Source organism: Denticeps clupeoides, unplaced genomic scaffold (assembly GCF_900700375.1).
Source record: "Denticeps clupeoides unplaced genomic scaffold, fDenClu1.1, whole genome shotgun sequence".
Taxonomy (NCBI): Eukaryota; Metazoa; Chordata; class Actinopteri; order Clupeiformes; family Denticipitidae; genus Denticeps; species Denticeps clupeoides.
In genome coordinates this window covers 1-27,148 of record NW_021629787.1, presented here as the reverse complement: position 1 = coordinate 27,148, position 27,148 = coordinate 1, and the positions used below count along the sequence as shown (strand labels likewise).

The 27,148-nt window shown below is 49.7% G+C and overlaps 2 protein-coding genes, 2 non-coding genes and 1 pseudogene across 4 annotated transcripts; all 5 read right to left on the bottom strand.

Annotated features, from left to right (window-relative positions):
• Positions 1 to 81: 81 nt before the first annotated feature.
• On the bottom strand, positions 82 to 2,222 carry LOC114774300 (60S ribosomal protein L17-like; annotated as a pseudogene).
• On the bottom strand, positions 215 to 283 carry LOC114774304 (small nucleolar RNA SNORD58). Its single transcript, XR_003744786.1, has one exon. It is a non-coding gene; the product is annotated as a small nucleolar RNA SNORD58 (small nucleolar RNA).
• On the bottom strand, positions 945 to 1,013 carry LOC114774303 (small nucleolar RNA SNORD58). Its single transcript, XR_003744785.1, has one exon. It is a non-coding gene; the product is annotated as a small nucleolar RNA SNORD58 (small nucleolar RNA).
• A 3,834-nt stretch (positions 2,223 to 6,056) lies between the features above and the next one.
• LOC114774299 (malignant fibrous histiocytoma-amplified sequence 1 homolog) lies at positions 6,057 to 22,673 on the bottom strand. Its single transcript, XM_028966232.1, has 3 exons — positions 20,274 to 22,673; positions 19,872 to 20,217; positions 6,057 to 6,187 (listed from the first exon to the last, which is right to left on the bottom strand). The coding sequence occupies exons 1-3, from the start codon at positions 22,671 to 22,673 to the stop codon at positions 6,057 to 6,059; spliced, it is 2,877 nt and encodes a 958-aa protein (XP_028822065.1).
• A 1,313-nt stretch (positions 22,674 to 23,986) lies between these two features.
• On the bottom strand, positions 23,987 to 26,022 carry LOC114774301 (3'-5' exoribonuclease 1-like). The gene is made up of 6 exons (XM_028966233.1): positions 25,798 to 26,022; positions 25,506 to 25,722; positions 24,794 to 24,877; positions 24,592 to 24,701; positions 24,366 to 24,480; positions 23,987 to 24,282 (listed from the first exon to the last, which is right to left on the bottom strand). The coding sequence occupies exons 1-6, from the start codon at positions 25,848 to 25,850 to the stop codon at positions 24,040 to 24,042; spliced, it is 822 nt and encodes a 273-aa protein (XP_028822066.1). The 5' UTR covers positions 25,851 to 26,022; the 3' UTR covers positions 23,987 to 24,039.
• Positions 26,023 to 27,148: the final 1,126 nt, after the last annotated feature.

Sequence of the window (27,148 nt, the reverse complement as noted above, 5' to 3'; positions counted from 1 at the left end):
TCTGTAAAACGCCCGTTTTCATCCTTCACTACACACAAAACAAACGAGGACCATTTAGGATTCCGAAACACTTATTTACATTTACTCCCGTGCCATCAGTTTCTGCTTCTTCAGCTTCTTCTGAGAAACCTGCAGAGAAAAGATTCAAAACAGGCAGTTCAGCCCCGACCCAGATGCAGCGGTTTGTAAATAACGAGGACTTGGAGCTCAGTGGTGCGCTCAGAGGGAAATGGGTTCTTTTCATTATTCATCAAAGGTGTCCCTAAGAAGGTCATCACTGCTAACACATGAAGCTCTCAGCAGCACGTTCTAACTAACGACATTTTAAAAAATGTGGTTTCTACCTTCTTCTTCTGAGCAACCTCCTCCTAGGGTTTGGGCACAATATGCTCCTTCTCAGTGAGGATCATCTCGATGTGGCAAGGGGAGATCATGTAGGGGTTGATGCGGACCGTGGGAGCGGGTACGTACGCCTGCGCATCTCGGTGCCTTGTTCACCTGGATGTGCTCGATGACCAGGGAGTCGACGTCCAGGCCCCTGAGGAGAAAGAAGCCACGCTTTTCAAAATCCCAAATGCACACACGAGACCGCTTCAGGTCCCATTCTTTTAGTTTTTATGGAACTTATCCAGAAGAAAGGTCAAGTTCCTCAGGAACACAGCAGACGTAGCAGGATTAGTAAAAATCTATTTCATAGATCAGAAGAAATTGCTGTTCGCTCAGATCTCACACGAAGTCCATGAGAAGCACCAACCTTGAGCTCAGCATTGCTCTCTGCGTTCTTCAGCATGTGTAGCAGGAACTCGGCGCTTTTCTTGGGCCAGCGTCCCTGTGTCCAGTCGAACTGCTTGGCCTTGGAAAGGAGACAGGAACGCGGAACACGTTACTTCCAGCGTTACGGCCACAGACCCAGCAGCAGCAGCAGCAGCCTCGAACACGGCCAGGCTGCTCAGACGTACTCAGTTCTTTTCATGGCGAATTCCAAAGGTGTCCTAAGATGGTCATCAGCGCAACCAGCCACGCGAATAACGGGCGAGCGGCCCAGCACTCACCTGGGCGCACCGGCCAACGCCGCCATTGTAGCGGCGGAAGGGGACACACTGGCGCTTGACGACCACGTCCTTCAGGTACTTGGTGGCCTTGCGGATGTGCATTCCTTTGATGGCCTGAGCGGTCTCACGGGTGTTCTGACAGGAGAGAGAAAGAGAGGCGTTGTATTTAAACACACCGCTGCCTACAAATCACGTAGCGAGTAATACTAAATAAAATCAGATTTTATCAATACAAGAACATCAAATATCTACACTTTTTTTATACCAATTTAATCCAAAGTTTTCTGACTTTAGGCTGAATCGTTAATGTACATCAGCGAACCATAGAATCTCTCCATATGTGCAGCAGCATCATCATACATCGCGATATAATCGTACCGTGACCAATGCATCTTTATCGTGAGATCCTTGCCAACACACCCCCCTAAACATCATATTTCACACAGAACCCTCATTTACCTTGAAATGAACACGGAGGTTGGATCCCCTGGACTTGCATGCTTTGGATTAAAAAAATGAGAAAATTATTCATACTGACGTAAACACAGCAGCCATGTTTCGTGTAGCACGGAAGCTACATGCCGGTCCTCACATTTAGTGGGGTTCTCGGGGTCGAGCGAGTAGCGGACCATTTTGGGAGATCTGGAAGCGAAACAATTCAACGTTAATGCCTGAAAATAAAAGGAAGACATAAAATCCACGCGTGGGGGGCTCAACGTGAACGCGGCATGGTGCAGGTACGGATAACATGCTAACGATGCTAGCAGTAGAAATGTTGCCAAAGGGGCTAAATCGGCCGCGAGTAACACGTCGCGGGCGGGCAGCGCCTAAACTTCGCGTGGCCACTTTTATACCGATAAGTCATTTTTATTCCGACAGTCATTTTAATTCCGATAGCGGGCCACTGCTGAATATGGCACATGACGGCACCGATAACTCGGGCAAAATCCGCGCTGTTACGGCGAACACAACCGCAGGTCGCCGGCAGCCACGCACTCGTAAACACGGCGCGGCCGTGGCGTGGATTTAGTTACGGATGTTCGCGATATTCGACAGATTATCGGCCGGTTCGCGGCGGAACGTCTCGACGACTCCACTTACGTTCTCGGGCCGCGGAAAGGGAAGAGGGCGCGCAGTGCATCCTGGGAACTCTAATCGCCGCCGAGATCTCGCGAGATGTTTCGAGATTTCGACCTCCTTCGTCTGGCAATGGCGTCCCGCCGCCTACAGGTCGTCTATTGTGAAATCCAGACTAGCGGGAACTGTTTATTTACTGACTTGTGACTACATTCTCACGATCATTTAAATTGCCGATATGTCTGTCTTTTTGTCCGTGTGTCTAATCTAATGCTTCTCAGATGTATGTCGTTCATCGTATATTGTTCATATTTAGGGTGGTAGTAGCCTAGTGGGTAACACACTCGCCTATGAATCCCACTTACTACCATTGTGTCCCTGAGCAAGACACTTAACCCTAAATTGCTCCAGGTAGACTGTCCCTGTAACTTCTGGTTGTAAGTCGCTCTGGATAAGGGCGTCTGGTAAATGCTGTTAATGTAGTTACAGGTTAGTCCCCCTGGAGCAACTCAGGACTTCTGGTTCGTAGGCGGGTGTTGTAATGTCGAGGCCTCTAACACTCCACTGTGGATTGTTTGGTTCTCGACACAAAAGAATCTATGATTCTAAATATTCTTTGTCACACCAGAATCTCTTCTGATGTTCCCAGCCCTCTTTTCTCAGCCGTTACCTGAAAGGACTCCACCTGCGGCCAGTTTCCTCTTCTGGGATTAAACCCGGTCATTTACATTTACATTTACATTTACATTTACGGCATTTGGCAGACGCCCTTGTCCAGAGCGACTTACAACGTGCTTAAGTTACCATCGATGAAGAGATCAATTCCGGTTCACTAGGACCCCCAACTATGAATACATCTATTTAATTCACTCTGTTGTAGATTCTGTACACAAGTTCGACAACAAGAAAATTACAATTTAATCTAAATCTTCTCTAAAGAGGAAGGTCTTGAGCTGTTGTTTGAAGGTGCTCAGTGACTGAGCTGTTCTGACCTCGAGGGGAAGTTCATTCCACCACCGAGGGGCCAAGATGGAGAAGAGTCTAGATGAATGTCTTCCTTCTACCTTCAGAGATGGAGGGACCAGGTGAGCAGTACTGGAGGCTCGGAGTATACCAGGTGCAGTGCGAGGTGTAATAAGGGCTGTGAGGTAGGATGGTGCTACTCCATGTTTGGCTTTGTAGGCCACCATCAGTATCTTGAATCTGATGCGTGCAGCTACTGGGAGCCAGTGGAGGGAACGTAGCAGAGGGGTGGTGTGGAGAACTTGGGAAGGTTGAAGATCAGTGATGCTGCTGCATTTTGTATGAGTTGTAGAGGTCGGATGGTACATAGTGGTAGACCAGCTAGAAGGTAGTTACAGTAGTCCAGTCGTGAGATTACTAAGGACTGAACCAGGATCTGGGTGGCCTGGGTTGACAGATAAGGGCGGATTCGTCTGATATTGTAGAGAAGGAATCTACATGAGCAGGAAAGATTGCTGATGTGAGTTGAGAAGGAGAGTTGGTTGTCTATTGTTACTCCAAGGTTGTGGGCTGTTGTAGAAGGAGAGAGCTGTGAGTTGTCCAGGTAAATAGCAAGATCCTGATGTGGTGAAGAATCTGCTGGAATGAATATTAGTTCAGTTTTGGTGGGATTGAGTTGGAGGTGATGGGCTGCCATCCAAGACAAGATGTCTGTTAGACATGCAGAGATTTTGGAAGCAGCATGAAGATCAGAGGGAGGAAAGGAGAAGAGGAGTTGTGTGTCGTCAGCATAGCAGTGGTAGGATAATCCATGTGAGGAAATGACCTCACCAAGTGATCTCGTGTAGAGGGAGAAAAGGAGAGGACATAGCACCGAGCCTTGAGGGACACCAGTGGAGAGTCTACGTGAGGTAGAGGTGGATCCTTTCCAAGTCACTTGGTAAGATCGCTCATCAAGGTAGGAAGCAAACCACTGCCATGCTGAGCCCCGAATTCCAAGCCTCTTCAGGATTGACAAGAGTCTTGTGGTTAACGGTGTCAAATGCAGCAGAGAAGTCGAGGAGAATAAGCACAGATGACAGTTTAGCCAATCTGGCCGCATGTAGCTGCTCGGTAACCGCCAAAAGGGCCGTCTCGGTGGAATGAGCTGTTCTGAAGCCAGACTGGTTAGGATCCAGGAGGTTGTTCTGTCCAGCAGAGCTTTGGCGAAGTTTTCCATTCAAAACCAGGGCGCCATGAAATTCAGCACCTCATGTTAGAAAATGAAACTGTGATGCACAGCATCACAACGGAATGTGCCCACTGCATGTAACCCATCACCCTTTGTGGGCAGCCATGACGGGCGCCCGGGGAGCAGTGTGTGGGGACGGTGCTTTGCTCAGATTTGAATCCAAAGCCTTACGATTAAGGAAGTGGCCCCGTAATCAAAAGGTTGCTGGTTCAAATCCCGATACGCCAAGGTGCCACTGAGGTGTCACTGAGCAAAGCACCGTCCCCACACAATGCTCCCCGGGCGCCTGTCATGGTGCCCACTGTCACCATGATGGTTAAAAGCAGAAAAGCAATTTCCTTCAGGATGAATTCGCAGTGGGGTTAATTTATGAGAGGAACAAACATCACAACGAGTTCATACTGAAACCTGATACTGGTTTATTGTATTTGGTGCTTTTTTCATGATATGAAATGAATAAACCAGATACATCATTATAAAAAAAGACACCGTACACTCTCACATGAAGTACATGAGCCATGCACAATGAGTGGCAAATAATGCTGATTTAACGTGAGGGACGTCTTAAAAAAATAAATATATACAAAACATGTTTTACTGTTCTTCAGAAATATTTTACATATTGCAGTATCTCCCCTTCCTCCAGGGGAATTATTCATGTTGAAATGATGTCGTCTGCTCAATTGACCAAGTGAAATATTTTTATGTACATATAAATATACATTTTTTGGATGTTTAAGACAGTCTGTAGTGCTCAAGTTATAATAATGAATTTGTAGTGTCTCTCAACACACAGTCAACGTCCGTTAAACCATGAAATCCTTGGCATGAACGTGGTTCAATCAAATTACAGAAACCAGATCGTGATATTGATCATTCTGTTCCAGTGATTCAAAAGGCAAAATACCAGAATCTCTACTGACAAACGTGAAATAATGGTTGTGGTTGGTTTTAATACATTTACAGTAGATAATCTTGACCATACTGACCTTTACATATCCTGAATTATATTGTTCTTTCCATTTTTATTTCACTAAAACTAGCGATTTAGAAGTGTGGGGGCGTTTTTAATTAAATGAGGTCACATTCAGTCTGCGAATCAACACTTTGATATGAGATAAAAACAGAAATGATGGTAAAAGTCACGTCAACGTCCCCTGAGGCTGTCTCAGGATGCCAGGTCACCACAGTCACCCGGCCTGTGACTCTTTCTTGGCCGGCAGATGTAACTTGATGAGGGTGCGAAGTTGCTCACAGCTTTTCTCTCTCATCCTCTTCCATGTGAGACAGTAGATTTTCATATAAAAAAAGCAGCGGCAGAAGAAGAAAGTCGCATGAAGACGTCTTCTACGTGAGCATCATTCTTTGAAACGAACACGGTTTTGAACGTGGTCAGTTGTATAGGGACAGGCAGTCAAAGCCGATTACCCTGTACAGGAAAAACCAAAAAAAAACCCAAAGTACCAAGTAAAATGAACAGAAAAAAAAATCAGCAAAGAAAAAGACACAAACAGCAAAATTACTGGAGATACTGGAGATACAGTGAATGTAAGCGTTCCAATACATCACGATGACCTCATGACCCTGTCTGAGGGAGTGTGCATCAGGCCAAGCTAGTAGGGTGGACAGCAGGGCCCTGGGACGCACACTAACTGGTGAAATGAAGGTGACGGGGGGGAGATGGTGAGACATGCCAGCAGGGACTATGATGGAGGGCTTGGTGGGTGAGAGACTCATTTGAGGCAGGGGCTGACCACTGTAGGGGTAGGCGGGTACACCAGCGACACGTTGACCCGCTCCGAGCCGTTCTTGGGGCAGATGATCTCTGTCAGTCCCTCCGGCCGGGGCTGGTTAGCAGCTCTGACTGAAAGACACAACAATGACGACACGTTTATTCAGAAAAGATTATGGTCCATGAACCAACAATGGACTCTTCTCTCTGCTGCGATCAGGGAAGCGCTTTCGCTCCCTGAAGTCCAACCACAGAGAGAATGAGGAGGAGCTTCTTCCTGCAGGCTGTCCGAGCTTCAACAACAACACTACATAGAACTCTAATACAACTCCAGCACTTTCACTCTCAGTCACTCTGGACTCTCTGCACAAAATCACTTTGCCACAAAATCTTTGCGCTTTTTTCTCATATGCACAATCTCTGCTCTTTTTACTTTTTTTTAATCTTATACATTGTCTTTCACTCATTTACACACCCTTCAACCTACCCTGTTTACACATATTATATGTTAAAGATGTAAAAGTGTAATATTTGGTTGTTTGCAATATTTGCATATTGGTTTTCATTGTTTACTTGCAACATTTGCAATACTGTGGTCTGTAACAGTCGCTAAAGCTTTTCACTGCACATCATACCGTGTATGACTGTGTATGTGACAAATAAAATTAGAATTTGAAATTTGAAATGAACACAGCCGAGTGGGCCTCGGTCCTTGAAAAGTCCTGGCCACGGCCTTGCATATGTAAATATTATTTAGTTGTCATATAACATATAACATGTTTTTATTTTCGCCCATTCCAGGGGTCCCCAAGCCTGGCCCGAGCCACCACTCCTGACAGTTGCAGCATTTGTCCACTAGAGGGAGTATTCTCACAGCGCCACTCCTGCCTTTGTTCATTGTGTCCGAACCTACACGTAAATATGAAAACGAGAGGGGCGGCGTCTCTGTTGCCCTGGCCCACGGCTATAATGAAACCAGGAGTGTTTTTCAGATCCTGGTCTTGTGTCGAGGGAGAAATGTACAAGTTTTCCCGCAAAGCTCCCGAGCGGCCGAAGGAGGACCGGAAAAAGAAGACCCAGCGACCAGTGCATTGTGTCATAACCTCCAGGCCTAAAATGAGCCCCTGAGCAGGCCAGGCTTCGCTGAACAACACGTACAGCTATGAAGCAGAAGACCACAACAGGGTCTCCTGGGGGGGACTGTCCCTCGAACTGTAAATCTGCATTACCAGGCATGTGTAGTTCCAGGCAGCTCTGTATGACGCTGGGCTAACACTATTTATAGAGGCCAGGCGCCCCAACTCGGCCTTCCTGGAGAGGATCAAAGCGGCCAGAGCACGGCGCTGCGCGTCAATCCCGGGGATTATGAGGAGCTCTGGGGGTTACGCAGCCGAGAGGATTCCTTCCGTCATTCATCTGTGAATCATGTGTCGCTGGAGCGTGTTTTTCCACATCGTGCAACATGCGAATCCTGAACCGTTTTAAAAGACTAGCGAGGGGGGCGGCGTCCCTCCCAGACCGGCCCCCAGACACACCGAAACATGTCACCTCCTCCATTCCTCATCACCACTCTCTTCCAGGCCCGGCATGCCAGCCTCTCCACCCACAGCACCAAGGCCGGGAAACACACTGTCCACCACGTCCATCCTGTCCACCGGAGCAGAGCTGACCTCTGGTTCCAGCACGGCGTGTAGGTGACAGGCTGACAAAATGGCCGTGTGTGTGTGTTCACTATTATTATTTGAATTTTATTTGGAGGTCGGGCGATCTGGGTTCTTTACCAAGAGCAGCCAATGCGGATGGCGAGGGCGTTCGACTGGGATCAGCTCTGGGATGGAGGCCGGTTCCCGTCACCATTAAATCACATTACCAGCCACAGTAATGGCCGCCGCCCTCGCAGTCCGCTCACAAAGACACTTTTTTTAAAAGCCTTAAAAGGGAAACTGGCGTTTACTGTGGACATTTTTTAGGCATGATGGCTGGAGTTTGGAAAAACACATTGGACTTGCTGGGTTGTCAGGCCCGGAAACAGAGTTAAGAGGTGAGGGGGCAGCGGCCCGCTCGAAGCCAAGTATACTTACTTTCATCCAACGCGACCTTACAAGAGGAGCACAGGAGATCAGATCTTAGTCTGATCAATAATCGTCCCCCCACCCCCACAGTTAGACATAATTTAATTTATTCACGTTCTACAGGCTCCACTTAACGTAACATAACAGACCATTTTTTCAGTGTCTGGCCTAATATCGTTACTATTGCTAGAATACGAACATATTCTAGTTCCAAACAGGAAATAAATCATATAAATAATCACAGGGAACTGAACATATGGAATGAAACTGGAATATTGACAATTTCATTTCATATAATCAGACTTTCTTTCCATATATTCCAGGTTTATTCCATATGTGTGTGTGTGTATAGATAGATAGATAGACAGCTTTATAATGATAATTAATTATTGATAAAGACATCACAGTGTGACAGTTTTTGTCAATGTGATTCACAGCATAGCACAGCACATGAATTGTGAAATGTGTCCTCTGCTTTTAACCATCATTGGTGAGCAGTGGGCACCATGACAGGCGCCGGGGAGCCGTGTGTGGGGACGGGACCTCGGTGGCACCTTGGCAGTTTGGGATTTGAACCCTCATATTAAGTGAACGTGGCTGAATAGTGGATGTAGAGGGCACCATCGACTGCCTCCAACACTTCTCCCCCGTCCAAACGAACCATGGACCGTAGAAGACAAGTGACCACGACAGCGGGACACAATGAAAAGCCTCCAATTATGGGTGGCACCTTTCACAGAACTGCCAACACAATGACAATAATCAGGCCGAGAGACAGACCGGGGTCATTTACCACGGATTTACCAGCAGGCAGCAGGAAAATTAATCAGCTTACGTCTATTCCATGCGTTAATGCCCCGTACGCCACCCCCAGCCCATCTCTCCCGTCCCCTACGCCAAAGTCCCCGGGGTGTTACACGCGAGACAGCAATGCTGTAATGCAGTAGTGGTGCGACTACACCGAACATCGGCCGGATCACACGCATTCCACGGCGCCATAATCACCGGCACGCCCACGTCCCGGCACGTTTCAACCCGACAGCTGGAGACGTGTCTGGACACACCTCTCGGGACGAAAGTGTCCAGGAAGATCTTTTGAAAGGGTCCAGGTCTCCGTGGGGGCGGAGTCGGGTAACGGAGGCGGGATCAGGACAAGATGAGAAGGAGCCAGACAGCTGAAACAGGATCATCATCCACGTGCGGCCAGAACGTACCTCAAGAGGGCTGGAACCCACAAAAGCTCGGGTACAATAACGCAAACACCAAATGACATCAAGGGAAGGGGGTTCGAGGCAGGGGGCGGGGCTTGCAAAATCCATCACCAACACAGCCAGCGGCGGATTTACACACCCTAACCACATGCAAATGAACACGCAGAGATATAAAAAAAGCACAAGCAGTCCAGCATCTGTCTGGAGAGCTGGAATCTTTCTGAAATGAGCGCCAATGTGCCGAAAAGGCAAACAGGCCCGGGGTCAGGGGTTACGCTCACTGGTCCTATTCATCAGGCCACTTTGAGGGGCCGTTATTTGTCGCTGGTGCCAGATGGATCCCAGACCTGGCCGGAAGGCAGACGCAGATAATGGGATGTAAATCTCAGCGGTGGCCCCGGGCTGGAAGCTCCCCAGACTACAGTAGGACGTTCACATCATTTGCACACACGGCGTCTCCGAACCCGTACTGTCCCAAAACCGCAAACTGGTCTTATGCTGAATACAAAGAAAAACGGTGTGCGTGTGTACGTGTACGTGCGTGTGCATGTGTACGTGCATGTGTACGTGTGTGTGTGTGCATGTGTGTGCGTGTGTACGTGTGTGTGTGTACGTGTGTGTGTACGTGCGTGTGTACGTGTGTGTGTGTGTGTGTACGTGTGTGTGTGTGAGTGTACGTGTGTGTGGTGTGAGTGTACGTGTGTGTGGTGTGTGTGTGTACGTGTGTGTGGTGTGAGTGTACGTGTGTGTGGTGTGAGTGTACGTGTGTGTGTGTGTACGTGTGTGCGTGTACGTGTGTCCAAACGACAGCGTCAGAAGGGTCACCGCCTTGGGGGTGGAAACAGCCGAACACTGATCCAGGACCAGTGGCTGTACAGTCACGGGGATGTGGATCTAGGCCAGGAGGAAATCCTTCTTTATTTCCCCATTCTTAGGAAACGTCCAGTAAACGTCCAGGAATTCGCCCCAAGAATGTCCTCCAGCTTCAGCCCAAAAATAGCCCTGGTCATTCGTTGCCATGGAGCCCTCGGAAGTACAGTGATTTCTGGCAAGGTGCACAGCCCCATTTATGATTATTATTCTCCTTCTCACAGAGTTTGACATTTTTCAGGTGCTTCCTATGCACTAAACCTGACCCGGGCGTGGCCGGGGGGCTCAACAGCACCACCTACCATGGTACATTTTCACATATCGGCACCAAAATTAATATTCACTCAAACAGCTCTGCCCAACCAGACGTGAGGTCATCTGTAGTGTTTCATGTTCTCATTTTGATAAAAGGATCGTAGACCGTTTGTCCGATTCACGCTAAATGAAGAATCTTTTTCTGATGACACCAACAGTCTTGAAATGGCAAGCTGACAAATTTACATTTTTACAATAAAAACATTCATAAATTACACTAAACACTGAGGAATCAAGATTAAACTTATTAAAAATATTCAGTCTTACATCATAATCATATTCATCCATGAATTTTGACATCTTGGTATAGTACATGAGAAAAAGTACATGTTTGCACTGTTCATTGTTCACCGTTTGTCAGATTAACATAACATTTGGTCAATAACGTGTTGTGAACATGTTCCTTCTGAAGAGTTTATGAGGAATTTTTGATGGGTGGAACAGTTATTTGCCTGCAACATTTCAAATGCAGGGTATTTGAATCTAGGATTTTGGAGCAAACAGTTTTTGTATCCTGTGGGAATACAATAAAACCTACAAACCTCAAATATGGTCACCATGTGTGTCAACACAATCTGAGCAAATTTCCAATTCACATCCATTAGCTAAAATGCATTTACATTACATGTGCTTTAGAGCAGAGTGTGTGAACGACTGGCTCCTGAACGTGTGCCATCGGTGCCCCGCGCCCGTGGGTCAGGATGTTATGGATAGTAAGTGAGTGAGAAAGTTCTCTTTGCACCTGTACTGTAGTGTCTTAGACTTGATAGGGGCAGTGGTGGCCTAGCGGTTAAGGAAGTCAGAAGGGTGCCGGTTCGAATCCCGATCTGCGAAGGTGCCACCGAGCAGAGCACCGTCCCCACACGCTGCTCCCCGGGCGCCTGTCATGGTGCCCACTGTCACTAAGGTTGATGGTTAAAAGCAGAGGACACATTTTGTTGTTTGCACCGTTTGCTGTGCTGCAGTGTTTCATAATCACAGTCACTTCACTTTCACTTAGATAGTCTAAACCGTGTAAATTCTGCCTGTTTATTGGAAGGTGTTGGATCAGACCCTACGTGTCCATGGCAGTGTGCACCGGATCAGCCTGCCACGCCCAACACGCCCAGCTGTTAGCATGTGGTGGATAATGGGCTTATCAACACATTACCCTGCAAGCTGTACGTTCGCCGAGGCCATTAAACCCGGGCCACGCCCCTCAAACCACACCCACTGCCCGAGCCTCCATGATGAATTCAAGCGAAGAAGGTCCACATGACTCCATTACTAATGGCACTCATTAGTTTAAAAAAAAGTCGGCTGAAGGCCATGTTGAAAATCAATTTAATGAACGGCTGTTAAAAGCCTTTGTAAGTGTACCGGCCCACATTTTACAGGAACTCTACTGCGCATAGAAGCATATCTGGAACACGTCTCCCTGTGGGTGTGAAGTATATGATTATTATTATCACTATTGCAGACATGCAACAACGCACCGGAGTACTGGAATAGAGTGATGTTAACAGACCACAGCTCACATGTGACATTTCAAAGACTTCCCAATACAACGATTCACTCAAACCTGATCACATAAAATGACAGTTTAGTGCATAAAACATATTAACACCAACAACAAAGCAGATTACTGCAGCAGTATTGTTCTACTCCACTGTTGGAGGCCGCCGCTGCACTTTATGCACAGACGGGTTATGAAATAGGATCCGGCTATCCCTCGGGGCACTGCATGAGGGAAGAGGGAGTGGATGGGGGTCGTTCTGGTGAAGGTAATGCCATGTGTGCTTACTGAGGCAAAACTGCCCACAGCACAGCCGGCTAAAAAAAAACCTGATAATTATGCTACTTGGGGTCGATTTAAGACTTAATTGCCGTAATTCTATGGGATTTTTGAGTGAATATTATTTAGCATTAAACTGACAACACTAGAAGAAATCTGTAAGAAGAAAAGTTAAGGTCAGGGGTCAAAGCTCGAATGAGCTATGCTGACGACACACAACTCCTCTTCTCCTTTCCTCCCTCAGATCTACATGCTGCTTCCAAAATCTCTGCATGTCTAACCGACATCTCGTCTTGGATGGCAGCCCATCACCTCCAACTCAATCCCACCAAAACTGAACTAATATTCATTCCAGCAGATTCTTCACCACATCAGGATCTTGCTATTTACCTAGACAACTCACAGCTCTCTCCTTCTACAACAGCCCTCAACCTTGGAGTTACAATAGACAACCAACTCTGCTTCTCGACTCACATCAGCAACCTTTCCCGCTCATGTAGATTCATGACAATATCAGACAAATTGACCCTTATCTACCAACACAGGCCACCCAGATCCTGGTCCAGTCCTTAGTAACCTCACGACTGGACTACTGTAACTCCCTTCTAGCTGGTCTACCACTATGTACCATCCGACCTCTACAACTCATACAAAATGCAACAGCACGACTGATCTTCAACCTTCCCAAGTTCTCCACACCGCCCCTCTGCTACGTTCCCTCCACCGGCTCCCAGTAGCTGCACGCATCAGGTTCAAAATACTGATGCTGGCCTACAAAGCCAAACATGGAGTAGCACCATCCTACCTCACAGCCCTTATTACACCTCGCACTGCACCTGGTATACTCCGAGCCTCCAGTACTGCTCGCCTGGTCCCTCCATCTCTGAAGGTAAAAGGAAGACGCTCATCTAGACTCTTCTCCGTCTTGGCCCCTCGGTGGTGGAATGAACTTCCAGCTCAGTCACTGAGCACCTTCAAACGACAGCTCAAGACCTTCCTCTTTAGAGAAGATTTAGATTAAATTGTAATTTTCTTGTTGTCGAACTTGTGTACAGAATCTACGACAGAGTGAATAAAATAGATGTATTCATAGTTGGGGTCCTAGTGAACCGGAATTGATCTCTTCATCGATGGTCTGCCAAATGCCGTAAATGTAAATGTAAATGGGCAAGAGCAAACTTATGGGATAGAGAAAGCAGAGAAAGAGAGACCAACCGAGGGAGGGCGGGAGGATATCTCCCAGCACTCAGGTGCTTCCTCCCAGCCATCCACCTTGGCACCGCCGACTGGTCCGGTTTCCTCAGAATCACATGGGCCCAAAAGCCTCATCATCAGCACAGTGCTGATTCCACAAGGAAATTCCCCCAAAAACGGCGCAGAGGGCAACAGACCACAGCTCACATGTGACCTGGGTTAAATACACAACTTCCCAACACAACGATTCATTCAAACCCATCCAGTGTGAACTGGTGTTCCTGTGATTTCACACCACAGGTCCTTCCACAACATTAACACGAAGGCTGTTCCAGGAGTGGCCATGTGAGGTCAACTGTACTTCTCAAGAACTTTCAAACAAGTTGCTCCTGGATGCTGGGATAGTAGGTAGTAGGGGTGTTGAAATTATCGCAATGCAGACGTGGACAATTATGCATTGCAGAACACGAACGATTATTCTCATTAAAAAGTAGTGGCAGATCTGAGTATAGGATCTCTATGGGTAGGAGAGACCTCTAGTAGGGTCAGCAAGCAGTGTTGGTCAATAGTGTCTATCTGCAGCCTATTCACTAGGTGACACGCCTCCCCAGATAACCTCCTGAAATGGTATGGATGACGTATGTTTACTGACCCCTTCAAGACAAACATGTCACCGCCTGCATACGGTTACACCCAGTTACAGGGGACCACGGCCCAGTTGGTTTCATTACTCCAGGTACGACATCCGAGCCTCGTCTATAACAGGCTTCCCGTTTCACTCTCCTGAATGATGGTCATCTTTTTGGCCCCCGGAGCCATGACCTAAATCCCTCGTGAAGGCAGCTCAAGACCACTGTGTGCAGCCCAAACAATGTGTGGTGATTGGCAGGACGCCGACATGACGAAGACAAAGATTTTCTTGCTTTTTTGACCACGCTCAAATGTGAAAACCACAAGCTCATGTCTGTTCATGTTTCTCTTTGGAACAAAGCTCTGCACCATGGCAGGAAGTCCGGGGAAAAGCTGCGTGGGACGCTCAGCGATCGCTGGCCGAGGCTCAAGCCCTGCATCACTTCCCAGAACTTTCAGCTGCGGAAAAGAAAGACAAGTAAGAAGGTCTCAAAAGAGCGCTGCATCATCATCAGGAATAATCCGGATGAAGAGGAAGGCAGCAGACGAGCAGCATCAGGAAGGTCTCAACTAGCCAGACTGTTTTTACTCCACATTTGCTGACCTCGTGTCCTACAAAACCCACAACATCCTTGTACTGAAAATAAAAAATCACCGTCAGGATGAATGGCTGCATATGCACCTTTCACACTGTGTGTACAGTACAGGTCAAAAGTCTAAACACCTTCTCATTCAACGTGTTTCTTTATCTTCATGACCATTTACGTTGGTAGATTTCTGAAGGCATCAAAACTATGAATGAACACATGTGGAGTTCTGTACTTAACAAAAAAAGGTGAAATAAGTGAAAACATGTTTTATATTCTAGTTTCTTTGCTCTGATTACTGCTTTGCACACTCTTGGCATTCTCTCGATGAGCTTCAAGAGGTCGTCACCTGAAATGCTTCTCCAACAGTCTTGAAGGAGTTCCCAGAGGTGTTTAGCACTTGTTGGTCCAGCTCACCCCAAACCATCTGGACTGGGTTCAGGTCCGGTGACTGTGGAGGTCAGGTCTCCACTTTTTGTTAAGTACAGAACTCCACATGTGTTCATTCATAGTTTTGATGCCTTCAGTGAGAATCTACCAACGTAAATGGTCATGAAGATAAAGAACACACGTTGAATGAGAAGGTGTCCAGACTTTTGTCCTGTTTATATGTGTGTGTGTGTGTGTGTGTGTGTGTGTGCATTTTAATACACTCCACTCAATGTCACGATACCTTTACAAACCATTACAATCCTAAAAGGCAAAAAATTGGTTGGAAGTGACATCTGCCATCTGGGTGATTTATTGAACCTCCACCCAACGTACTCACATCCCTCAATACTCCAGCCATTACTTCACCTGCAGGTTAAACAGGTTGACAGAGACACGTGTACATTAGCCGCATGTTATTCCTGATTTCATTATTCCGTCTTGCCTACTCAGTCCCCCCCGAGACACTCACCAGCATCCTAATCTACACAGATCCCCCTAAGCGGATTACAGAAGGACTTTTCTCAGGGAAAGTTTACTACGCTCAGACTCCCCAGTCCCTCTCCAGACTCTCGCGCTGTCCCAAGAGACATACGGATAAACAGTCTCTTGTTTTAACTACATAATCCTGTCAATCAGCCATAAAATTAGAGTGACGTTATTAAAGAACAGGACAGTAGGACGGGGTTCATCTGTATCAAATTAACCTGAAGTTAATGTTTCACACATGCACTAGATGGTTAGATTTAGACATTTTACCCCCTTCACTCTCCCTGGTTCCACGTGACCTGAGCCGCAATGGCTGATCCGAGAGGCCGGACATGCTAACAAAAAAGATGGTTAATCGTCACACATTTGTCGGCCCTCTGGACAGACTATTCTTGTCCCCACAGAGCTTCCTCCACGACTGGCATGTCATCACTCAGTGCTGAGCATAGTCAGAATAGTGAGGGACTTGATATGGGCTCTCAGAAATGCCACCACGGTAACACGGTAATATTTAACTATAATTCATCCCTAAAAAGTTCCAGCAGCACGTAGAAGCGGTGAGAAAACATTGAAACCCACATTGCATTACCAGCTGGCTTGTGCCACGGGTTTCAATGACAAAGTAGGAGAAGGTCCACCAAACAGAAGTTCCTTTTATTCAAATATATACGTAAATATACTCACTATATATTCACTATTAATAACATGCGAAAAATTCACATTAACCTTTGCCAACCAATCCCAGCCAATGAGCTTCTACTATTAACCAGGAGCTTATTATGACTCCAAAGACTTGGTGAAGGGTCCCCATTATGGAAAGTTCCCTTTGTGAGATTATTTAAAATTAATATGAGTTTCCCTGTCTATGGTCCTGCAGTGGCTGGAAATGGCGGTCGGTGTGAAGCGTGTTTTGGTCGTTCTGCTTCACCAGCTCAGATCTGGAGTCGGATCTGGACTGTCTCCCCTTATGATGTAATAAGGGGAAAGGTCACCGCCACCTTTTTTACACCCCTCCACAGTCATGGCTCCCACACAGCATGGCAGCTGCTTGTATTTGGATGTAAAAATGAGCACAAATGTGTTTTTTAGTTTGGTCACGTGAGACGTTGTAAAAGCAACAAGTCAATTTCATTTTTTTGGAAAAACGCTGACACGACTTCCTGTCTGCACCAAACATTGAGGTTGGTGAATGGTGTTGATGACAATTTGCGTGATGCCCCCTTAACTTCTATAGGTCGCTCGTCCTCACTATTATTCACTTATCATTTAAAGGTACAGACACCGAAACGGTGAACCTGGGCTACATTTCGCAACGAGACGTACGGCATTAGGGGACCACTAAGACCTATATAAACGTAAAATGAATGTCCTAATAGGGGACGTGTAATAACTAGCAGGAGCCTGAAGGCGAAAGGAGAAACTGGAGGCTTCTCTACATCGGCTATGTTTAGTCTGGGAGGACGGAGCCCAACACCAAATCAACAAGCCAGTTCGGCCAAAAATATCAGGTCCAAATTTGGAGTGATGAAAAACCGTGCGGCTAAACTTGGTTCCGCCGCCTCCACCTTCTTGTAAAAAGCGTTTTTGTGGATGTTATTGCGTCACCATGACAACAAATCATCAAAGTTCATTAGCAACATATGATAAACCATTACTCATTACTGATTATTGTCTTAAAAATATGATAATAAATCAGGGCCTCGTCATGTTGATCAAGCGACAGGACAGAAGTGACTGACAGGTGCAGGGACCGCCTCCATGACCTTGAGAGGGTTCCATGCTCTCTCTGCACGGAACGTCACTGGATGTCAGTGTCTGACACGCACAGAACTGGGAAGGGGGACGGGGGACGCACTGCAGGAAACAGGGGACATAAAAAGCCATCCTGTTCTGGGAATTCTCTTAAAGCTCTCAGCCTACACGACACAAGACACTAAAACTGGCAGTAAATCAATAACTCATGAAACGAGCCAGAGGGTCACCACAGCCACCAGCACCGTAACTACGGCTTCATGGACCAGTAGCACCACAGTGGACACGTAATGTAGACCACGACACTGGACTGCACTCTGGACAACTGTAGGATTGTTTTGTGTGGAGTTTGTCCTTGTGTGCAGAAGGGTCAAGTGTGGGGGATGTAAATGTTGTTGTTGTTGTTGCATCACATCCCCAATAATTGTCACCTGTGAGTTATGGCACGTGCTGATTAAATGCACCGATGACAGTGGAACGTCTACCTGCGGTTTTATATAGAAACGTGAGCACATTCATCCCTGCTTCACAATCACAGCCCTCCATCGATTGCTTCACTTGATCTCTGTTTTACTTTATTCCTCGAAGTCATTTGTAACCAGAAACAAACTAGTTACTGTCTAGTGACTAGTCCTCCAACACCGTTTCAAACAGAAAACGGCGCGGTGAATGCAGGACGGGTAGAAATGGGCCATACAAGAACCTGCCCTGCAAGAGCCACGCCCTCGCTCACCACAACGTGGAACCACGCAGACAAAAGAACGGAGAATGCGGCGTTAATATGTTCAATTACGTCAGAGATATTTCACCCTGTCATAAATGTATAATAACCTTAATAAAAATAAAAATAAAACATTGTTTAAGTGCCTCTTTTGCCTGGAAAAATTAATGTGCCACATGCAATAATCTTATAATAAAACATCCGGATCAGCCGGGCCGCCGCTACGTCACCTCATCACAACCATGAAGACTAGCAGCGGGGGAGGCGCCCGGGTCGCCATGGCGACCCAGACAGTTGCCGTTTGTGGGCGGGGCCTTCTTTGTTTTCGGTATTTGACGCGTCGCTGCCGGTTCGGTGATAAAAGCGGTTAATGCGGCGCTGGATGGAGAACCAACATACCGGGTCCAGGACCGTTTTCAGTGTGGAACCATGTGGAACATGCGAGACGGTTATTAAATATCACCACACCCCACTCACCACCATCGTGTCCCTGAGCAGGACACGGGGGGACTGGCGTTCATGCGTCTTTGTAAATACGGAGGACGGGTAGTAGCCTAGTGGGTAACACACTCGCCTATGAACCAGAAGACCCGGGTTCGAATCCCACTCACTACCATCGTGTCCCTGATTAAGACACTCCAGGGGACGACTGTCCCTGTAACTACTGACTACGAACCAGAAGACCCGGGTTCGAATCCCACTTACTACCATCGTGTCCCTGATTAAGACACTCCAGGGGACGACTGTCCCTGTAACTACTGGAAGACCCGGGTTCGAATCCCACTTACTACCATCGTGTCCCTGATTAAGACACTCCAGGGGACGACTGTCCCTGTAACTACTGGAAGACCCGGGTTCGAATCCCACTTACTACCATCGTGTCCCTGATTAAGACACTCCAGGGGACGACTGTCCCTGTAACTACTGACTACGAACCAGAAGACCCGGGCTCGAATCCCACTTACTACCATCGTGTCCCTGATTAAGACACTCCAGGGGACGACTGTCCCTGTAACTACTGACTACGAACCAGAAGACCCGGGTTCGAATCCCACTTACTACCATCGTGTCCCTGATTAAGACACTCCAGGGGACGACTGTCCCTGTAACTACTGGAAGACCCGGGTTCGAATCCCACTTACTACCATCGTGTCCCTGATTAAGACACTCCAGGGGACGACTGTCCCTGTAACTACTGGAAGACCCGGGTTCGAATCCCACTTACTACCATCGTGTCCCTGATTAAGACACTCCAGGGGACGACTGTCCCTGTAACTACTGACTACGAACCAGAAGACCCGGGTTCGAATCCCACTCACTACCATCGTGTCCCTGATTAAGACACTCCAGGGGACGACTGTCCCTGTAACTACTGACTACGAACCAGAAGACCCGGGTTCGAATCCCACTCACTACCATCGGGTCCCTGATTAAGACACTCCAGGGGACGACTGTCCCTGTAACTACTGACTACGAACCAGAAGACCCGGGTTCGAATCCCACTTACTACCATCGTGTCCCTGATTAAGACACTCCAGGGGACGACTGTCCCTGTAACTACTGACTACGAACCGGAAGACCCGGGTTCGAATCCCACTCACTACCATCGTGTCCCTGATTAAGACACTCCAGGGGACGACTGTCCCTGTAACTACTGACTACGAACCAGAAGACCCGGGTTCGAATCCCACTTACTACCATCGTGTCCCTGATTAAGACACTCCAGGGGACGACTGTCCCTGTAACTACTGGTAAACGCTGTAAATGGGTACCTGGGACGGGGTGCGGGTTGGGGGACCCTCGTTTCAGGCACTTGGAACACAGGACGTGCACGGCGTAGTGGAGTCCGGGCCACTCCTGCAGCAGGACGTTCAGCTCCTCCACCAGCGGCGTGATGGCCTGCCAGGCCGTCCAGATGTTGGGCAGCGAGGCGTGGCTGGCGATGGACAGCGTGTGCGGCTGCGGCCGGTAGCTGACCACCACCGGGACCTTCCCGCGGTAGGCCAGGACCTGGTGGCGCGCGTCGCGGCGCCGCACCACGTGGCCGTTGATCTGCGCGCTGTAGCGGGCGAACAGGCCGGGCGGGAAGAGGAACGGGAAGGTGAAGTCCACCTGCAGCTGCTCCACCGAGAAGAAGCGGCCGCCGGGACGGGACTCGGCGCGGGACGCCTCGCCGCCACGCGGCTGGGGAACTTGTACCAGGCGGTGGCGCCGTTCAGCGGCTTGCCGCGGGGCTTGTTCAGGCAGTAGCACACGCCCATCTTCTCCAGGAGCTCCATGATCAGCTGGAGGTCCTGCTGCGTCTGGACCAGCGGCTTGAGGAGCAGCCGGATGACGTTGGAGGGCAGCAGGCCGTTCTGCAGGAAGCCCTCGGCCAGGTCCCCGCAGTCGGCGTCCCCCCGCAGCTGTCCCAGCACGGCGGACGAGTCGCTCTGGAAGAAGACGTTCAAGATGGCGATGAGGCGCGGCAGGTTGTGGAAGACGTACTCCTTGAGCGTCCGGCTGTCCTCGAAGTGCAGCAGCTTGCCGCTCTCGTGCAGGTAGGACAGGGCGCTCTGAAGACGGTCCTCCGTCAGTCCCGCCTGGAGGCCCAGGCGGGCGGAGTCCCACCAGGACAGCCACAGGTCCTGCGGCTTGAAGTGCAGCTCCTCCAGCATCTGCCAGGACTTGGGCAGGACGCGGTGGAGGTTGGGGAAGATGTCCCGGTGGTCCGCGACGGACATGAGCTTCTCGCGCAGCCGCTGGACGTTGCGGCGCGTCCCCACGCAGCTGACGCGGAGCACGGGGGACAGGATCTGCAGCCGGTTGTTCAGCACGTACTGCAGCTGGGCCTTCTTGCGCCGCAGGTTCCTGTCCGAGACGCCGTAGAAGGGGACGTGGGGGCTGGACGTCCGGGCGTCGTAGCCCGCCGCCAGGGCTTCGTCCACCTGCCTCGCCAGGTCCCGCAGGCAGTCCGTGTCCCTCTTCTCCTGCTGCGAGATCTGCCGGTGGACGTCCAGGCACTTCTCGTCCGCCTCCGCCTCGCTGCACATGTCCACGTGCGTCCCCACGACGCAGAGGACGGCGCGCGGCACCTTGGCGCCGAGCAGGTGCAGGAAGTGTCCCACGTGCGCGCCGAAGGCCGCGGGCGTGTAGGTCCTCAGGTTGACGGCGAGGACGTAGAGCGCGCCGGGGGACAGGAAGAAGGGTTTGATGAGGTCGTAGTTGGGCATCCCCGACAAGTCGTACACGGTGAACGCCAGCCGCCGCTCGGCGTCCGCCAGCCAGTTGCTGACCTGGATGCCCCCGCCCCCCGGCGCCGTCGCCCCGGCGACCACGCACCGCGCCAGCCGGCTGGTCCCCGCCCCCCGCCGCCCCATCAGCACCAGCTTGAGCCGCGGCTTCACCGCCGGGCGCGACTCGGCCAGCTCCTGCTGGTACGCGGCGATGTACGGGATGCCCTTCATGCACACCTCGTACGGCGGCTGGATCAGCGGGTTGTCCTTCACCTTCCAGATGTTCACCTTCAGCAGCTTGCCGAAGTTGTCCGGCAGCATGGCGATCCGGTTGCCCTGCAGCACCAGCTCCTCCAGCTTCTCCAGCTCCACCACGGAGTCGGGCAGGAAGGTGATGGTGTTGTTGTCCAGCCACAGGTTGGCCAGGTTCTGCAGGTGGCCGATCTGCTCGGGGAGGAAGGTCAAGTTGTTCCTGCTCAGGTACAGCTCCTCCAAGCCGGAGATTCCCAGGACCACCTGAGGAAACTCGGCGAAGGAGTTGGACGAGAGGTTGAGCATCTTCAGCGTCTGCAGCTTGCCGAAGGACTGCGGCAGGTCCGTCAGGAGGTTGCTGTCCAGCATCAAGCTCTCCAGGTTCTCCAGGTCACAGAAGGTCTCGGGCAGCGACGAGACCAGCGTGCTGCTGAGCCACAGAATCTTGATGGACCGCAGCTTCATGATGTTCCCCGGCAGGACCTCCAACTTGTTCCCGGAACAGTCCAGCTCCTCCAGGTCCGCGAGGGCCAGCACCTCCGGCGGGAAGCGGCGCAGCCGGTTGTGGTCCACGTCCAGCGTACGGAGCTTCCGGAGCTGGGAGAAGGACCGGGGCAGGTCGTGGAGCTCGTTGAAGCTGATGTCCAGCTCCTCCAGACTGTGCAGGGCCCCGATCTGCTCAGGCAGGTGCTGGATCTTGTAGTGGCTGATGCACAGCTTCTTCAGGCCCCTCAGCAGAACGACCTCCTCGGAGAAGTGGCCCAGGCAGTTGTGGCTGAGGTCCAGCTCGCCCAACTCGCTCAGCTGGAACACGGGCTCGGGCACGGCCGAGAACTTGTTCCTGCGGAGGACCAGGCTCCTCAGGCCGCTCAGCGCCGAGCCCAGCCCCTCCGGCAGCTCCTGGAGGCCGTTGTTGCCCAGGTTGAGCACCTCGATCTCCTTCATGTGGTCGGGGAAGGTGATCTTCTGGCTGTTTTTGGAGCTGAGCGTGAGCTGGCGCAGGTTGCTCCTCAGCCTTCTGGAGCGCAGGGCCGCATCCCGCCACAGCCTGGCCGTCTTCAGGTTGCTCTCCGTCGCGGCCATGGCGTCCTCACCGAGCGCGATCATCGCTTCTCCCGGGACGAGGCGGCGTCCTCCTCAGCTGCGCCATGTCCCCTGTCCCCCTGTCCCCGCCGGCGCCTCCTCTGGCGCATGTCCGATCCAGGCGAGCAAGTCGCGCCGAGACGCCCCGTCCTGCGTGCGCGCGGGCGCGCGCGTGCTCGTGTGCGCGCCGCCGCGGTCCCGCGCGCGCGTCCGTGTCGTCAGAACCGGCCCGGGAACGCGCCTCCGGGCAGCAGTGGCCCGTATGTACACACCGGCTTATCATTTCGATCACTAAGCCGCCTTAATAACTGGATAACTGATAGTAATAACTGTGAATTATTTTCCGAGTAGTGCCCTGCTTCAGCATACGTCATGTGGGGTCAGAAATATATAAAACTACTTAAAGAAAGAACTTGGAACAGTAAAGCGGTGTGGAAATGTCGCCACCTGTCGGTCAGGACGAGCAACCACACCCACCTTTTGTTTACATTTACATTTACGGCATTTATCAGACACCCTTATCCAGAGCGATTTACAACCAGTAGTTACAGGGACAGTCCCCCCTGGAGCAACTTAGGGTTAAGTGTCTTGCTCAGGGACACAATGGTAGTAAGTGGGGTTTGAACCTGGGTCTTCTGGTTCATAGGCGAGTGTGTTACCCGCTAGGCTACTACCAGTTTACTGTTTTGGCGGTTTGTTACTCACATGCAATTACCGCGAACAATTGCTCCAGTATTCTTTTTCCTATAAAACTACCATAAAATGTGAGAATACTTAGGGAAAGCGAGCAAGAAGGGAAATAGCATGAGACGCTGGGGGACTTCCAACACCTGCTAGTAAGGACGATTTTTGGACAGTTTTGATTTGCACGTATGGATTTGGGGTGTATTCTTTGGTCTAAGAATCAACTGCTTGATTTAAATCTTGATGCTGTCCTGACATGTTAAGGGGTCTACTGTTTTATAAAAAAAATTAAAACACTTTTTTGACAAGACCTGTAAGAAGAAATAAAGAATCTCCATTCAAAAAGCCCAAGGCAGCTTTTATTGATGTCAACAGGGCAGGGGGTTTAAAAGAGTGCATCTTGTGTGCAAATGAAGCTCAATGACTGAATTACATAGCCTCTGCAGCAGCAGGAAATCATCCGGTAATATTAAATGAAAGACCTGAAATTGGCACTATGGCTGAGAAGCGCAGAGCGTGCAGAGGTAATGGTCAAAAAGAACAAACCCAACCCAAGTGGATAGCATCAGCGGTGCACGTAGGGGAGACATAACGCACAACTCCGCTTGTGCCTGATTCCATTAATGCTGATCTGTAAAGAAAGACATCACACACTCGATCCAGAGATTTAATAACGTGATATAGGCGTGGGATCGGGGACAGGTCATTAGTCTCGGCTTCTTGGATTATGTGGAGGCGGAGACACTTCCACGGGCGCGGAGCTGGGCACGTTGCGGACCTCGCCCGCATGCAAGTGCTCGTTGACGCGGAGCTGACAGCCGTCCTGCAGCATGCGCGTGGCGATGCGGGCGATGTTGCGCGAGTCGTCGAGGCCACAGTGGGGCCGGCCCTCGTACTGCAGCCCCAGCTTCTCCAGCATGCTGCTCAGCTTGGTCTGTGTACGCGGGACCTGGCAGGAATACGGCGGTCTCGGATCAGCACGGAATGACCATCATTACAAGTTCTGCATGTCTAACTGGGTGGAAATCACACCTTGTAAAAGTTTCCATAGGACTTTCTGATGTTGATCCATTTCTTGGCAAATTTTGGATGTTTGATTCGGCTGATTTTACACTGCATGTTAAGGAACTTACTCATGTCCCAGGATCTGGAAAAACAGCATAACATTACAAATGTGAGACTAGAATGACTCATTCATTCTTATTGGCCCCTTTCTACTGGATATTTAATGCAATTTACATAATTATGAGAACCATACCCATCAGTCAGCAGAGCGTATCTGTATTTCGTGCCCAGCTCTCTCTCTTGAAGCCAGGTCACCACCCGCCGCAGGACGTTACCGAATGTGTCCGCTTGGTCTACCATTTCCTGAAGGAGGAAGCAGAATCCCAGAATCCAAACGTGACTCACTTATACCTAGAATGTCGACGTAAACATTGGATACGAGTTCAAACCCTCACCTGTGTAATTCCAGTCAACTGGGTGCAGAAGTCCGAGAGTTTGGGGTTTAGTTCTGGTTTCACGTATTCCTGAAAAGTGTCAACCTCCAAACACAAATATTACAAAAATCTTTTAAAAAAATAATATTTAAAAATATTTATTTATTTATTTAAGTCTTTCCAGCAAGAACTGTTTTTGTTCTTTTGTATTTAGTCAACGTTCCTTTTCATTTATGCTCGTTACTCCATTACATTTACAGCATTTACCAGACACCCTTATCCAGAGCCACTTACAGTCAGTAGTTACAGGGACAGTCCCCCCCTGGAGACACTCCAGGCAGGAACCCACTATTCTACTACCACCCTTCCTCTAGACATATATAGCCATTTCAGAAACACGTTGTTGGGGAAAAAAGGGCATCGGTGCATTTTTTAATTTATAACCAACATTAAATGGCATCATTTGAATTGTTTTAAATTAATACATAAATAAAAGCATGTAAGATGATTTGCAATTTTCACTTATTTCACTAGAAAAACAAAATTAAAAATCACAAAACCTGGAGGGACTTAAAGGCGTAGGACACATTTAGTTGTGTCCACCATGTGCTGTGCATCACAGTGACAATAATAATAATCACTTTCACAAACTCCTGCATCAGGGTTGAAATGAGAAGTGAGAAGTGAAAATCTGGCATTCTCTACACGCAGCCTCCGCCCGTCACCAACTCACAATGTGTGCAGTGCGCGTGTTGACGAGGACGATGGGGAACTCGATGATCTCGTGGAGGAAACCCGGCGGGTTGCTCTCCTCGCAGGTGGCCTCGAAGTCCACCACGCAGATGAAGTCGTAGTACGTGTCGGTGACGCCGCCCTCGGCCGCGGCCACCAGGAGCTTCTGCTTCTTGCAGTGGCTCTTCAGCCGCTTCCTCAGCACGTCCTTCACACCCCTGCACACACGGCAACGGCCGCAACATTACACGCGTACGGGGCCCGGGGCCCTCGGAGCGCAGCGCGGGACCGACCTGGTGTCCAGCTTCAGCTCGGCCAACTTGAGGCGAAGCTCGTCCCGGTCCATGCGGTTGATGTGGCCGTTGGCCAGCGCGATCTCTTTGTAAACGGGGTCACCGAACTCGCCCCGGGAGGGCGTGACGGGGTCCCCAACACTGCTGGACGTGGTGCCGCACTTCTTGACCTGACAATGGGAACGTGGAGGGTTACGGGGGGAAATGGTGTTTATGGATGTTAGGACAGACGGGGCTTTTTGAGAAATACGACGTTAAGCATTATTAAATATAAAATGTATAACCGAGAGGACGGCTGTGAGGCGTAAACCGTATATTATATACGTTTGGCCAATGGGGGAGATTTTGGTTATACTGGACTGGCGCAGAAATATCGGCACCTGTGGTCCAACATGGTGCTGGTGGATGGAGCGGGACATGATGTCCCAGACGTGCTCAACTGGACTCAGGTCTGGGGAACGGGCGGGTCAGTCTATAGTATCAATACCTTCATCTTGCAGGAACTGCTGATACTCCAGCCACATGAGGTCCAGCCTTATCTTGCATTAGGAGGAACCCAGGAACAACTGCACCAGCATATGGTCTCACAAGGGGTCTGAGGAGCTCTTCTCGGTAACCAATGGCAGTCAGGCCACCTCATGGATCACATGGAAGGCTGTGCGGACCCCCAAAGAAATGCCACCCCACAAACCAGTCATGCTGGAGGATGTTACAGGGAGCAGAACGTTCTCCACGGCGTCTCCAGAATCTGTCACGTGTGCTCAGAGCACAGGACGCCAGTGGCAAATGCCACGTGGACGTCGGGCCCTCGTACCACCATCAGAGTCTGTTTCTGACAGTTTGAGCAGACACATGCACATTTGTGGCCTGGAGGTCATTTTGCAGGGTTCTGACAGTGCTCCTCCCGTTCCTCCTTGCACGAAGGGGAGGTCCTGCTGCTGGGTTGCCTGTCTCCTGGTAGCGCCTCCATGCTCTGGACACTACGCTGACAGACACAGACCTTCTTGCCACAGCTTGAATTCATGTGCTGTCCTGCACGAGCTGCACTACCTGAGCCACCTGTGTGGGTTCTAGACTCAGTTTCACGCTACCACCAGAGTAAAAGCACCGCCAGCACTCAAAAGTGACCAAAACCAGAAAGTTTAGGAAGTGAGAAGTGGTCTGTGGTCACCACCTGCAGGACCTTTATTGGCAACGTCTTGGTAACTGCCTATAATGTCAAATTGACTGTCGATCAGTGTCGCTTCCTAAATGGACAGTTTCTGTATGGACACGCAAACGTATCTCACAGCAAATATATTTCTGGCTTAAGGCAGAAAGTTACTTGCTGTTAACGTACAGCTGCGGTCCC